General features: G+C 40.7%; 1 protein-coding gene and 1 long non-coding RNA gene across 7 annotated transcripts in view; both read left to right on the top strand.

The window, feature by feature from the left end:
* The window catches only part of LOC147795767 (uncharacterized), a 59,505-nt gene that overhangs the window by 23,194 nt on the left and 21,697 nt on the right, over window positions 1-14,614 (top strand). For 5 of the 6 annotated variants that reach the window (XM_087130986.1, XM_087130987.1, XM_087130988.1 and 2 more), the window contains exons 2-6: window positions 3,862-4,044; window positions 6,845-6,926; window positions 7,372-7,549; window positions 7,919-8,083; window positions 8,523-8,669. In XM_087130986.1, coding sequence (XP_086987112.1) covers window positions 3,862-4,044; window positions 6,845-6,926; window positions 7,372-7,549; window positions 7,919-8,083; window positions 8,523-8,669 — 755 coding nt within the window. The remainder of the gene's footprint in view (window positions 1-3,861; window positions 4,045-6,844; window positions 6,927-7,371; window positions 7,550-7,918; window positions 8,084-8,522; window positions 8,670-14,614) is intronic. The other variant, XM_087130985.1, reaches the window with a different exon arrangement.
* On the top strand, window positions 10,155-13,823 carry LOC147795768 (uncharacterized). The gene is made up of 2 exons (XR_015423675.1): window positions 10,155-13,103; window positions 13,212-13,823. It is a non-coding gene; the product is annotated as an uncharacterized LOC147795768 (long non-coding RNA).

The raw sequence follows: 14,614 nt of genomic DNA, 5'->3' as shown, positions 1-14,614 counted from the left end.
ATCTTCTGGTGCAGCCCTGAGTGCTCCACACACAGTTTGCTTATGGCGGAAAGCTGTGCATTGCTCGTGCGCAAGGTAATTTCTTATTGCTGTGTCAACACACTCTGATTGCTCAGTACGTTTGCGCAGTGTCGTCTTTCGTTGTAAGCACTCGTTTGCCCGCAGTCTACACCATGATACATTGTAGCTCCGCCTGCACTTCACAGGAACATCTAATGGGCGTTTTTTCTTAGAAATTTCGTAATTGCTCCATCGATTGCAGGGTTCCATTCCAAATGCATAATAGAATCTTCATATAAAGCATTCCAATTACTGTTAATTGCCCCAAATTAATTCTCACCATTGATACTGATAATATCCGATCCAAGATCGGCTACATACTCCTATACCTACTGACAGAACAAAACGGAATTTCACTTTAAAACACCGTTCGTGAAAAAGGTACAACGCTCCATGATATATGACGTTCATCTGGTATGATCTTAATACACCCACTCACTGCAGACCATGGGACGCATACTAATGCCTCGTCCTATCATACATGCAATCTTAAGAAGTGTGAACGTGATAGAAATCCTAATCCACCTAAAGAAATTGAACATATTCAAGAGAGTATAAGTTTTTCCTTCTAAACAAATGAGGAGTAGGCCTAAGTTATTTTAGCAGGATCAAATTTTCATACTTTCTCAAATTAGTTTTCTAATACTTCTAAAAACTTCGAATTGACGTAATGCTTGGAATTGAAGTGTGTTCTCTCCCACTACTTAATAGCATAACTGAGACAATAAAAAGATCTCTATGAACAATTGTTAAACAGAAAAGGGCAATTACTGTGATATTGTTCAGTTGGAAAACAAAACGTGATGTAAAGGTATACTGTTTTATAAGCTAAGTATCGTCAGACCTATCGTCATACCTATTAACATTATCACGTAAAGAATCGTCGATTTTATATTTCTCTTTTCAAGAAGGCCGTTTGGGGTGTATGACATTTATTGCATGAGGTATTTCCAGCTTGGTTTTTTTAGCTCTTGCGTGGGGACTTGGATAAACTCCATCTTGACTAGCACTTGTCAATGTGCCCTGATAATGTAATGGTTTTGTCACAATCGCTGTGCTATGTAGAAAAAAACCAGGTACATCGGAAAGCAATATGCAAAAAGTTAATTTTACACAGTGCAGGTTTCATGTGGTTATCTTCTTGTGTTGGAAGTCATGCTAGAACATAAGTGTCTCGTATGCACAAGTTCGAGCAAAGCCGTGTCAATTTCGTGTGCTTTTCTAGCGAAGTTCACGAGGTAACACTATACCGTCATTGATCCCCTCCAGTCGGGAATGTAACGACTGTTGGTTTCAACTCTGCAAAGTTCATTGCCCATGCGCTGAGAAATAAGACAGCGCGATATCAGTCATTAGCTGGTAGGAACTGAACGAAAAACTGGTATTTATAAATATGTAAGCAACTGAGTTTCGGGTTATCGTCATGATTTATACACTCTCATAAACCGAGAATTATTCATTACTGCTTTGCATGAATCACCAAACCATAAACTATTGATGTTGAAGTGCTGACATGCGCGAACAGCCGGTGTTTGTAAGTCAACGCTGTTGAAAGCACCGAAGTCAAAGCATGGCAAAATTTAAGCTGGGACTTTGTCGATCGCCTCCTGCATTGCCAGAAACGGAATGATGCGAGTGTGAATCATATTTACCTTCGACTCATAGCGAATGAATCACGCAGAATCCTCAGCTTTACTGACAATATTGCGTGTGAATAATTATGATATATTTGTCAATGTAACGTTAAAGGTGGAACATTTGTACGCGTACAACCATGCTTTAGAAAATGTAGCTTCCAACATTTGAAAATAAAGTAGTTCAAATATGTTGCGCGGCAAAAAAATGAAATCGACCACAACATAATGGAAAATGTATGTTTTCTCTTGCATACTTTTTTCCCTTTGTACTTCTGGAAACCATATCAAACAACATGAAGATCAAAGGAAAAATAAAAGCATATGAACATATCGCAAAGGAACCCACCTCTCTTTCTAGGCCTTCCTAGATGTAAACTGTGTTTAATATTTTGTTACAAAGCTTCATACGGATTCTATATCTCTGTTATGCAACCGACATTCCTTTAATAAAATCCTGGCACTCCTAATAGCTGCTTGAAATTGCAGATATTTATGCGATGCAACAATCTTACAATCATGCCAAAAGAGTGGGAAAAACGACAGACGAAACTTAGACTGTGATCAAAAGGCATTGGCATAACAAGCAGGCACACGCCATTCCATTCAGTAAAGTGAAGAAATTCAAAACGCCCATCAAGGAAGTGTACATTTGCTTGGAAAATAAACATTGATCAATACATTATGCAAAGCGAGCACGTGGAAAATGGTCGACATTACAGGCATACGAGAACAACTTTACGAACATTTCCACCTGATCGTTATTCTCGACGTGATTGATTGCGTGTCGATAGTATTGTAAACGGGATTTTGGATTCATGTTTCATTGCTTTCTTGGAAAAAACCTCATTATAACTACTTCAGCGCTGTTGGAAATATTAATTTGACGACACAGTGAGGACCTAATGCATAGGATCTGGTGCTTAGTGCGCACTGATCACAGGGAACTCCATCAGCATGGTCGATGTACAAACGATATCCACACTCGACAAAGTGTAAAATAGCCCTAATTACCACGCAGTTTAATACGTTGTTTGAAGTTCGTAAAAATTTACACGGAACAGCCGTTGTCTGAACGTAGGCTGGCCATTGATTTGCCTCCCGAGCGACGAGGAGAAGGCGATATCACTGGGATTCAATGCCGTCATATTGACTTTTGTCTCGCGATTTGGAGCAAAAGGATAGCTTGTTCCCTCCTCCATATCACACGAAGGATAATATAGACAGCCACGCACGGCCAGATTACATATATACACAGTGGTGATCAGCGACGAGGTTGGCAATAAATGCAGAAATTTATGGGAATCACCCCGGCACGAGATACGTTTACGCGAGTGTGGGGACTTTCAATATTCCTGTATAAACAAAACCTTATATAGGTCGGCTTTAGTTGCAGACAATTTTACGGTGAAAATACCGCTACAAATGGCAAGGATGCGCCCTGTTGGGGTTTCTAAGAAGCTGTGTTCAGTCAAAAAATGATATCATGGTAGAAAAGAATTGCTAGGATCTTACAAAATATCGGCTTATAATAGACTGTAGTGACCAACCATAGCAGATTGACATGAAAGAATTTTTAGTTGAAATCCCCCCCCCGTGACTGGGTGCAATAAATGGAAAATTCAGGGCACTCTATACATATATATATTTAAAGTTATATTCAGTGCAGCCAGCAAGCCTTGCTACAAGGGTTAGGCGCATTTCGGAATGTAAGTGGTCGATCGATCGCTCGGCGGGGAAGATTATATGTACCACGGCATTCTGTAAATCATTTCATGAAAAAGGGAAAGGTTTCCTGGGACGTGAATACTATGCATGTGCACAGATTGACTTTGCATTAAATGCATGTTTTTTAAATGAACTGGAAAAGGTTTGGCCAGTGCATCAGATTATATACATCAGATCTGCCAAACTTGCCGTATACTCCTTCCCGAGGTCAGGCATTACCACACAATATATTAAAAAAAATTAAATGAACTGAAGGTTCATTTTAATACGTTTTAATCATAGTGTGGTAATGCCTGACCTCGGGAAGGAATACGGCATGTTGGCAGGTCTGATACATGCATATAATATTATTTGATCATACTCGAAAAATAAACAGGCTTTTTGTCTTTTAGTCTTTCAGTTTTAACTACCAATATTCTCCCTGTTATTTTCTCTCCAGAAACCCGCGAATCAAAACTGGGCTCCAACACATCACTATTACGAACCTTTAAGTACACAACCGTTGCTGGCCTTATCATCCATATAACAGCCTGTGTGTGGTATTTTTTAGCCTGCGATGGTTGGCATGATGGGCTCCCTAATGCGTGTCAAAATGACAGCTGGGCCTTGAACTTCGACCTTGGTAAGTAAAAAATGTTTTCGTCGCAATGCCCTTAGTTTCCATGTATTTTGGGATTTTGAAAGGATATATGTACACTTTACATGTATACTAATAATTATATCAAATACGTGGGTTAATGTTTGTGCGTAAACCTATTGCTTCGCCGTAACCATAGGACCAAGACCGACCTGGACACGAAATTATAGCCTATGACTATTTCATGGGAATATGGCATTTAACACCGGAATAATACGCTCTCGTTCATAGTATAACCACAAGAGAGTACATTAGAGGTTTTAATATTGTGTTATAACACGTTGTACCTGCACGTGACCCTTGCGCTATTTCTGGATCCCAACGTGCACAGTGATCGCAATAATCACAATTAGTCTGTGGGGAATTTTGTTTCGTCGTATACGATATTAATACGGGCGATTCGCAGTAGTGCGTCTCCAAGAGTTTGCCACGCGTTGATCAATCACTTTGCGCGAACTCTGTCGACCCAATGGGCGTTTGAAAAGGGTCGACAGATTTCGCTCTTTGTGGTGTGGTTGTAAACTTGTGGAGGCGCACTCTTGTGAAACGCCCGTATTAAGGTCATTGGTTATGTATGGGCCTGTATGTGTTGTGAGTTTTTAATGATTAAGACTTACTCATCATGTGCAATCATCAGGACTCTTTGGAAATCATAATTATATGGATACCCCTGATTGGTGGAACCGTTTTGAGTGCATAGCTTCGATTCACCAGTTGAAACGTTTAGTTGACAACTGGGGGCGCCGTCGCTGTGATGTCATCTAAGGCGTACGTCACGTACTGCCCGGTCGAAGTTTTCCCTGTCCAATTATGAACCAAAAAAACGCAGCTCCCTGAAAATATCTGTGCTGGGAGGTTGCTTATTGATTTCCTGAGAGGTATCGTACTTTATGCATAAACTATAATGGTTGAGGTAGCTTCAATATACTACCTTTGCCAATGACGTCACATTATTTGCAACATGTAAATTATAACACCAATAAGCGCCCCCCCCCGAAAAATGGGTAATATTTTTTTTTCTATTACTACATGTCTTTACGTGAAAATGCATAATACTGCGCAATATTTACTACCTGTTTGTACCAGTATCAACCATTTAATAGTTGACGATTATCGCATTGATGATATGTTACGAGAGCCGTTCTGGATTGCTCGGAAAAGGCGCCTTGTCTTCGCATCAGTTGTTCAATTCTGCACTTTTGTTCAATACATCGATATGGTAGACAGCGCGAGGTTTGAAATACGACGACAGAATATGCACAGCCAGGGACATTCAGACACACCGTCTCTCCAGCACCAGGCATTACAGCAATTACGCCAAAAGAATGAAATTAGCGCCAAATTACGAGTCCTCTAACAGGTCCAATTTCCAAGCAGCACTCTCTTTCAAATGCTCGGGGCGATTTTTGGTCTTCGGTGTGTACAGCAAGGCTAGACATTTTGTTTTTAGTGTTAGCGCTGCAGGCGATGGGCCCGTGGTGAAACGCGATCCGAAAATTGAAAGTGGCGACCAGTAAATAAAACTTGCAGACATTGTGAGGTATCTGTTAGGGTAACTTGAACGGGTAGTTCCGCGGAGTGAATAGTATCAAGATATTTCCGACATAACAAATCATCTTTTTCAGAACTTTATAATTTTTAAGTAGCGACAGAATTACTCTTATAGTGGACTGTAAGTATTGAATTAAATGTTCAGAAACAAGTTTGTTGCCTGTTTTACTAAACAATGGAGATAATTTTCACATTTGGTTTGGGGTTATTATGAGTGACATTAATTTCAGTGCATAAAATTAGTCACACACATGCATCGTTCAAGGTACACGTGCGTTTATGGTTGGGGCCTACAGCACCGTGCTATGCATGGCAAGCTATACGCCTGCCATTATAATTTCACACCAATTGCCCTGAATCCGTCCTAGATTTGGCAGGATGCACAGGGCGTTGCATGACCGTTCCTGATAAATTCTGTCGCAGGGGAGCCGAACCAGGAACATGAGCACGACTGTTTGACAGGCCATCACTCAAAAAGTACACCGACCTTTCACACATGCATAATAATCGTTGATGGCATGTTCTCATTCACATTAGCAGGCATTACGGCTGCTTAATATTGGCGTTCACAGCCAAGGATTCATGTCGCGCCTAGGGGCCTGTGTATTATTGCCGACTGCCCTGCAAAGAGCATAATTGCATGGAGTAGGCCTAGATTAACTCCCCTCATCGGGAAGATTATGGCGTCAAGGTTGAATGAATTGGCCCTTGTCGATCGCACAACCATCTTAAATCATTGCGATGTTCAAACACACTGTTGTTTCAGAATAACTCAATCACAGCACATTTAACAGGCACGTACTTTTTGGAAGATAATGGTTGAGGCAGAGACAGATTCAGGTCGATGAGCATCGCAAAAAAATAGGCCTAGGCCTAATGGTGTCAATTTCACGCACCGATGAGTGCAGTTTCACCTCAGTAGTTATAAGGAAGTAAATACCAGCAGGAGGCTCTGTGTAATTTCGGTGGAAGCTTTTAAAATCAAAATCAATAAATCAGTCATGGAGACCCAGATGATAATCCGCATCAATCGGATTGCATGTTTAATCGAATTGGGTCAAATCCGTCCCAGATGCTACCCGCGCCGTCAACAGCTGAAAAGGGCCTAGCCTCAACACGTGAAGATTATGCCGCACTGTAAATATAGCACAGGCGGGAAGACTATAAAACGCATCCAAAAACCGGGATCCCACAGATATTAATGTTATTGCATATGGATATAATCTTTCTACAGGTGCCGATATCAGGAATATCAGTGCCGGAGAGTCCTACGTTATCGCCTTGTATTGGTCTGTGGCTACTGCAACTTCAACAGGGTAAAAAAAAGTTCAGATTTTTTTTTTGGGGGGGGGAATGTATCTCTCTCAGGCAAAAAGACGTGCATTGTCTTTCTTTTAATTTGGAATCGATGCCCGGATGATTGATTATTAGAGAACGAAGCTTGCGTGAAGGTCATTTTAAAGAACAATTAGCAAGCTATTTCAGTGGCTGCATAATACGGGCGATTCATAATAGAGCGCCTCCAAGAGTTTGCAACGCGTTGGCCAGTCACAATCGCGAAATCTGTTGACCCAATGCGCGTAGGGAAAGGGTCGACAAATTTCGCACCTTGTGATTGGCCAACGCGTTGCAAACTTTTGGAGACGCACTGTTGTGAATCGCCCGTATTGTACCTTGTAATGAGTCCGTTTTAACCGGTGTCGAGAATTAATTGAATTATATTAGAGATGCAGTTCTGACCAGACTCACATTATTGACCAGGTATGGCGATATTAGTGCCGTGAACGCAGGGGAGAAGTGGGTATCTATTTTGGCCATGTTGATCGGCGAGGGCGTCTTCTTTGGGATGATTCTCGGCGGGATGGCCTCCATGCTCACCAACTTTGACGCACAGAGGGCGCGCTACACACATCGCTTCAACGTCATCAAGCAAAGTTTGGTTAGTGACTGAAGTCCGCGCCACTTTGGTCAAATACAAATTGAATTTCAAACGTGTAATTTGTAAATACCAAAAAAACACAGGAAATGACCACAGCATTCAGACTCCACTCTGTTGGTTGTGTAGAAGCTCTGTGGATGGAGAGTTTAGTGCATTTTCGAAGTATTTTCTTAATATGAATTATTTTCCTCTCCCAGATTCATGCCATTTCAACATGACCGACCTTCGTTGAAATCACAACTGCATGATAAAAAAAAGTGGAGGCAGGATGCAATATTCTTTCCGAACAGAGAACATACAAGAAAAAACCCAGAACACGGCCCTGTCTAACATTTAACTTCGTGTAAAATTAAATCTGTTCACTCCTAGAAGGACGAAACAGTGACAGAAGATCTGCAGAGGCAAGTGGTGGGTTATTATGAATACCTCTGGTTTCGAAAAAAGGGAGTGACGGACGACAGTCTGATCAATGCCATGCCGCTGACCTTCCATGCAGAGGTATCGCTGAGCGGAAATAAGTACATCTTGGATAAGGTAGGATATGATACAATGCTTGTTTAAAACGGTTTGTAAGCACTGCCTAATGACAATGCTGACGACACATTTCACCGATCAAAATGTTTATGATTAAAATGTCATATGAAGTACTAAGTGCAAGTCGTGTGATAAACCTTGTGAAATTAATGCAAAATTTCAGGACTGTCAGTTTTAAGAACGTTCACTATACTAAGGCTAGTCTACTCGTGAACTGAGTGTTGTCTGATAATATTACTTCCTTGTAGAATCAAGAACACCAACCGCGCATGATCAGCTCCATTTATCAAAAAACTTCACCAGGGCATAATTATTTCTGCCACGGCTTTTAGGTTTGACCGTAATTTTCGATTAACAATACCTTTATGCTTTACTTCTGCACCAGTACAGTAGTAGGTGAGAAAATGTTTACAATACCTCATTTTATATCTTCATTTAGGCACCGATGTTCAAGGGAATGAGTGAAGGGTTTATGCGCATGCTCTCTCTAGAGATCAAACCGTCTCTATATCTACCAGGTCAAATGATCGCCTACCGGAATGAGATCTGCCATAATATGTACTTCATCCAGAGGGGGGAGGTCGAGGTAAGTAACAGCTTACATTATTAACGCAGGCCTTTAATTAAACAATATATTCACCGTATGTTGCTAGTCTGAGATCGCTGGCGAATCGGAACCGGTCTAACATTCATAGGCCAACTTTAACGATTGATAATTTAAATCAATAACCTAGTTTGCAATACATGTATACCGAACAGAATGACGCAGCCAGCCTTTTCCTTAGTTTCATATTATTCCTTGCGTCCCTCAGTACGATTTTTCTGCTCTCCCTGAGATCTCCAAAAGATGCCGGAAACGAAACAGTTTTAATAAGTGAATAAATATGGGCATTCCTGTTGATGAATACCTTTTTTATTGCAAGAATCAAAAGAAGTCAACATGTGATGGATTTCCGATTTGTTCTAAAACTTTACTTTCACTTTCCTGAACACCCCCGTCCATTTTATGGTATGTTCCTTTAGAAAGTTGTCCGATCTGCCTCGAGTTGAAGTGCACCCCAAAGCGGTAAAAGAAAGACTGAATGGTTTTCCAAGCAGGTTCCTGTACGCGTTCTGTGTGTACGCAAAGACCATACATTAAGGAATAACTTCGTTACGCCTAGTCGGCGAGCTCCGCGTCAAACGCGCCATTGATTTCTATTATAAACGCGCGCCTATGCAGTGAGTACAAAAAAGCCCTTATTTGTTCCGCTTGGAGCGGATAGAATCCCCTTCAACGAATCTGGCGCGCGCGTGGCGCTTGGAGCTTGGCGCGTTGCGCACACGCAGACTCCTGACCAATCAGACCCGATTAAAGTGTCTCGTATCCATGTGCCATCGTGTGATTTATGCAGCGGGCATTATCAATTGTTAACGCACGGTCACGTTACGCATTTCAATCAAAATAGAAAAACTGTCTAAGGTATTTATGAATGTTATTATATAACTACAAGTCAACGGCGTGCACATTAGTAAGAGACATCGACGTCACACAACTTACATTGTGCCCTTCGACCGGCCTAAAAGTGAAGTCACCACCACTGATTCCAAATTTGCTGCACCTCGCTCGATGAAGTAACATGACAGAAACGTTGAAGGGTTAGAGTCTATGAAATTGTTCGAATTATGATGGCCACACAGTATATGTATTAAAGTGGGTTGTTGTATACGCCCGAGCGCGCTCGCCGAGCGCCCTATCGGTCTAGTGTGATAGCGCCCTCTCTTGGTACGTTAGGTCTTGAAAATCATGAAAATGGCTGGCGCGCCGGCGGGATATTTGCTTTTGCATCGCTGGCCTGCTGCACGTACAGTATTTAGGTTGGCCTACATCAAGTTGTACGGGATGTACGGAGGTTTGCATTTTTTGGCGTTTTTATTTGTGGGTTTTTGCCTGTGCAAGAAGAGAAAGTGTCGAGACTTGTAAAGTTATGTTGGTTTTACGGAAAATTTGTGCACCAGATTCCTTGCTCTAGAGTATCATCACCAGATCACGGGATTGTATACTTGGGTTGGGGACCCCCCAGTTTGAGATACAGTTAAGGCCAGAGTAAAGGTTCACGCGATGACATGATATATTGATCACACACACGTTAGGCGCAATACACGTTCCTGATATATCATGCAGGGTGTCCTCAATACACGCACTAAAAAGGGTTGGCCCGACAACGGAAACGTGTATTGGGTAAACCGCACACGCTATGCATTAAGTGGTGTCACTGACTCGGACCTGTGAACGTGAAGCAGGGAAATGCTGCACGCTCGCAAACGGGCACTGCATTCCGTTCACCACAATTACATGCATGTTTGCATGTCTTTGAAATCGTGGCGTACGTGTTTAAACCACTTTTAAATTGAAGAGTCCAATGTTTAGAAATCCGATCACGATGCACAACGAACTACACTGAGTTGTCCAACGTGCAATAATGACCGTAAAATAATGCTTATGATATCGATCGGTGCACCCTTGGTGTAGATATTAATATCACCAACAAGCAGTCTGTCCACGAAGAGTGCTGGCTTGATTTGATTCGGCACAACTGATTCACGAAATCTCATGAAATGGGATTAACGATCCACCTTTAGTGAAAAAGATATCTCTTGCCCCTCCGAAATGATCTGGATTGCACAGGATCACCAGGAATACTTTCCTGACGGGTCAACGTACAGAACATCTCCGTACATGGAAAAAGACAACATTAATCCACTGGGGCATCCATTTCTTCAGCCAGATCGAATCAACTAACACGCAGATGCAAAAGTCAAGCATTAAAATTCTTTTTCAAGAAAATGTTGGTCAAGGAAAAAAAAATACGCTCGTGACATCTGTACTGTATTATTTTGCAGGACCTGCGGCAGGACGCCCTGACGAAAATGCCTGCGCCGCTCCACTCCCCGATTTTGTCCACTGGATTTCCATTCTGCTATCCTAAGTTTCCAAAGTACGAAAATGTTTATTGCGCTACATTGGAATAAGTTTGTCGACATTTATATTGGAAATTATGCAGTACCGTCTTTAGATCTGGATACAACGTAGATAAACAGGGCCCAACAAATACTCCTCCGTCGTACCAGTATAGGGCAGAGGAAAACAGAACGTACCATGAAGAAACTGAAGAACGATTTCGTAGTTTTGGATTGCAAAACCGATTCAGTCCAACTGCGGACGGACAATCCACAACTTAATCGCCCACATTGTGTGACGGAGATCCTTTGTATTCTTCAAAATAAAAGCTTTTAATGTAAACAGGATTGTCAAAAGCGTAGCTTCCATTTTCTCGATCGGTTTATAATCTGGATCAGCAAGTTCGGACAAAAATATCAAGCTAGAAAGTGAGAAATCGTACGTATCAGTCAGAACCACCCGAGAAATACTGATTATCTGACAATGCATTTAATTTTGGTCGTGTAACGAAATTTTATTGACTCTGAAACAAAACTCAATTGCGTGTATGTTTTGAAAATTTCACAAATATTACGTACGAAAGCTTAACTGAACACGGACCTTCATCTCAATCCGTCTCTCAAGAACAAGCACGCGGACCGACTACGACCATACCACCGATTGACCAATCACGTACCCGCATAGCACTGACGTCACAAAAAAGTTGATTATGCACGTGTAGTTCGGTAGGTGATCTGTATTGCGAACATTAACGAGGCCAAAAGTCTTTAGGATAAATTAAAGTGCCATTTTTAATTAATAGCCATTTGATTCAATCAGTCATTTTGTCGCAGGGAGAGCCAGCTTTGCCTTAATTACGAGTTTCATACAGTTCCCTCTGAATAAAAGCTAATCCACGCCGCGTCTGGCTTTCACTGGTACTACATGTATATTCGCTTCCTAAAATAAAAAAATGAAAAGGAATAAATTATTACAAGAAAAATCCTGCTTGTGAAAAATCAGCTTCTGATGGCCAAATGCACGTCCCATCAACTTTAGTGTTGTAAATTTGTTTTTAAGAACCTGAGGAAAGTGGCAAGGAAAAAGCCTCAGTTCAAATTTCCCCGGCACCCTCACCAAAAGCTAATACATCACATTTCCGACTGAAAAATGCTGGATTTTCACTGTATGTTGCAACGGGCGTAGTCTAGACCTAGCATAAAAATGGAAGACTAGGATTCCCCAGTATGAAGTCTTCTCATAATCACCTATCTGAAAAGAATTTCCACGGAATATAGTCTGCAAATAAACACGTAGTTTTGTTGGACACTGCCTTGGTACATGGTCCGCATGATGCCGTTATTATTGGTACCCTGTACCGAGACTAAAGACAGTGTGTATACTAGATGGCTAATCATGCGCAGTGGGACCAACTGACATTCAACTTGTTTAAGTCCTTACGTTTTGTTTTGTCAATTATCTGAAATAAAACATTCACGACTTATTTATTTCAGAAGAAAACACAGATATAATAATTAAATTAATTTTAGTCTTAATTATGACATCTACACAACTGCATATTTACGAATTTATACGTACATGGTCCTCAAATCACAAATGTGGGAAATCAGGTTAACTAGAGCAAGTTTTATCTGTTGCAAATCATCATGGCGGCATGTGGTAAACAATTTTTTGCTGCGCGGCGGCGATGCCTCGGATGTGGTTTATTTGCAATACTTTATTGGGCATGCTCGGGCTGATTTTAGGACATAGTAGCTATATCAAGCTGTATTCTTTCTACAAAGCCTTTGCAAGGTGACATGTGGTTCTGGAATACAACTTTAATGAGCGATCGTCCGCGTGACACCCAGGTGAATTGTCAACTTCGGTGCTTACGCTGCCATAAATGTAAATGTATTTATAGTCATGGTCACGGTATGAAAAATACTGCTTTTAATTTGATAACAGATTTGGACTATTTTCAGCATGACTTTTCAGTAACAAACTTTTTTATCACTTCCATGCATTTTAATTCAGAATATTTTGAACTTTCGCCAAGGCTACGTGTAAGATAAAGAAACTTGGGCAATAGTTCTGATGGTAAGTTGATGAATTTTGTGTGTGTGCATGTATTGAGCTCATTTTTTTAAATCAGTTTAATTAGAATGTGCATTATTCTTTACAAATCCTTTCATTTTTTCCATTTAGGTGACAAACTGGCTAATGAGGAAAACCAGCCTTGATGATTGCCGAGGCGCAATACACGATCAAAGTCAAGAAACACTTAAAATGGACTTTTCTGTAATTTCTGATTTTTTCCGTTATGGAAAAGAGAACAAAGTTGTTGTGTGGCGTTACTTTTACTTGAGTAAGGTTATTGAGACAAGTTTAATGATAGATGAAAAATAGTTGTATCGATGTCTAATAAAGAAAAAAAATCGGGGATCGGGGGAAAGGGGCGGATGTGGGCAGTGATGCTAAGAATTTTCAGACCATGTTGCACTTACGTGTAGTCACGTGGATTATTCAGTGAGTTTCAGCCTACATGTATTTCCTTTTCTTTCAGAAAGTGGTTCAATGTTTTACGGCCATCAGATTTTTGTATCTTATTATAAATTTCTTCGGCTAGTTTGTGTCATTGACTTGGTTGTACTTTTTGCAAAAGTTACTTATTCGACAAAGTTTTGTAAAGCATTGAAGGTTTGTTCAAGATTTTGTTGTGACAAAAGCTTTTGAAAATAGTTGTAGCTCTTAAATTTTTTATTAAAACCGAACAAGCACTTTTGCCAAATAAAAGCTAAAGCTTGGGTGGCATCTTCATCCAGTTCTCCAGCATTTGTATTGAACATCGATGTCACAGGAAGAGTTTGAAGGTTTGCAATCCTAAATGAAAAAAAAGGTAAGTCAGAGATAGGACAGCATATATATTATTGCCACATCTTTTAAAACCGCATCTTAGAAAGGTACAGTTAACCTTTGGCCTAAATTACCGATTTCGAGCATACAAAAACCGGTTGAGCACTAACAGTTCGTTCATAAAAATGGTGCAGCTCGTATTTACCACAGTAAACGCTAAGCTTAACTCTAAACTTCCAGGGTGATTTTTGAAAGAACACTTCTCCATTCTTGCAAATTCCAGCGGTTGACCGTGTCAAGTGGAATAAACAGGCGACAAGGAAAACCCCAAATCTGACAGGCTCTTGATATTAGGTGAAACTTTGTGCTTGTTTCAACGAGACAGGTTTTCAGTTAATTGAACTATTAAGGCCAAAATGTTATTTTGGACATTTGCCACCCTCGATAAATACACGTACATGAATTCTTATATCTTTTCATCTCTAGAAATTTAAAAAGTGAATCAATGAACGTGTTAACCTGGTGTCTGTTCTTTCAATACCCAGAACATGGAAGTTCCTCAAGTCATTTACACCGTACTAGCGAGGGCTCAATACCACAAACTAAACCATGTTATGCACTCGTACTACTCTGTGATTCCCTTGCCCCATAAGGATTGTAAGGAATTGAGTTACAGACAAGAAACCAGGCAAAGCCAATCATTTACGAAAACAGTTATCCAGAAGACTCGGTCAGATCCACAGTTTGTTCTATGC

The sequence above is a fragment of the Acanthaster planci genome, linkage group LG21 (genome assembly GCF_054643075.1).
Source record: "Acanthaster planci isolate LZ-2023a linkage group LG21, COTS_SCS, whole genome shotgun sequence".
Lineage (NCBI taxonomy): Eukaryota > Metazoa > Echinodermata > Asteroidea > Valvatida > Acanthasteridae > Acanthaster > Acanthaster planci.
The sequence above is the reverse complement of the archived record's forward strand: the minus strand, read 5'-3'. Positions and strand labels throughout refer to the sequence as shown.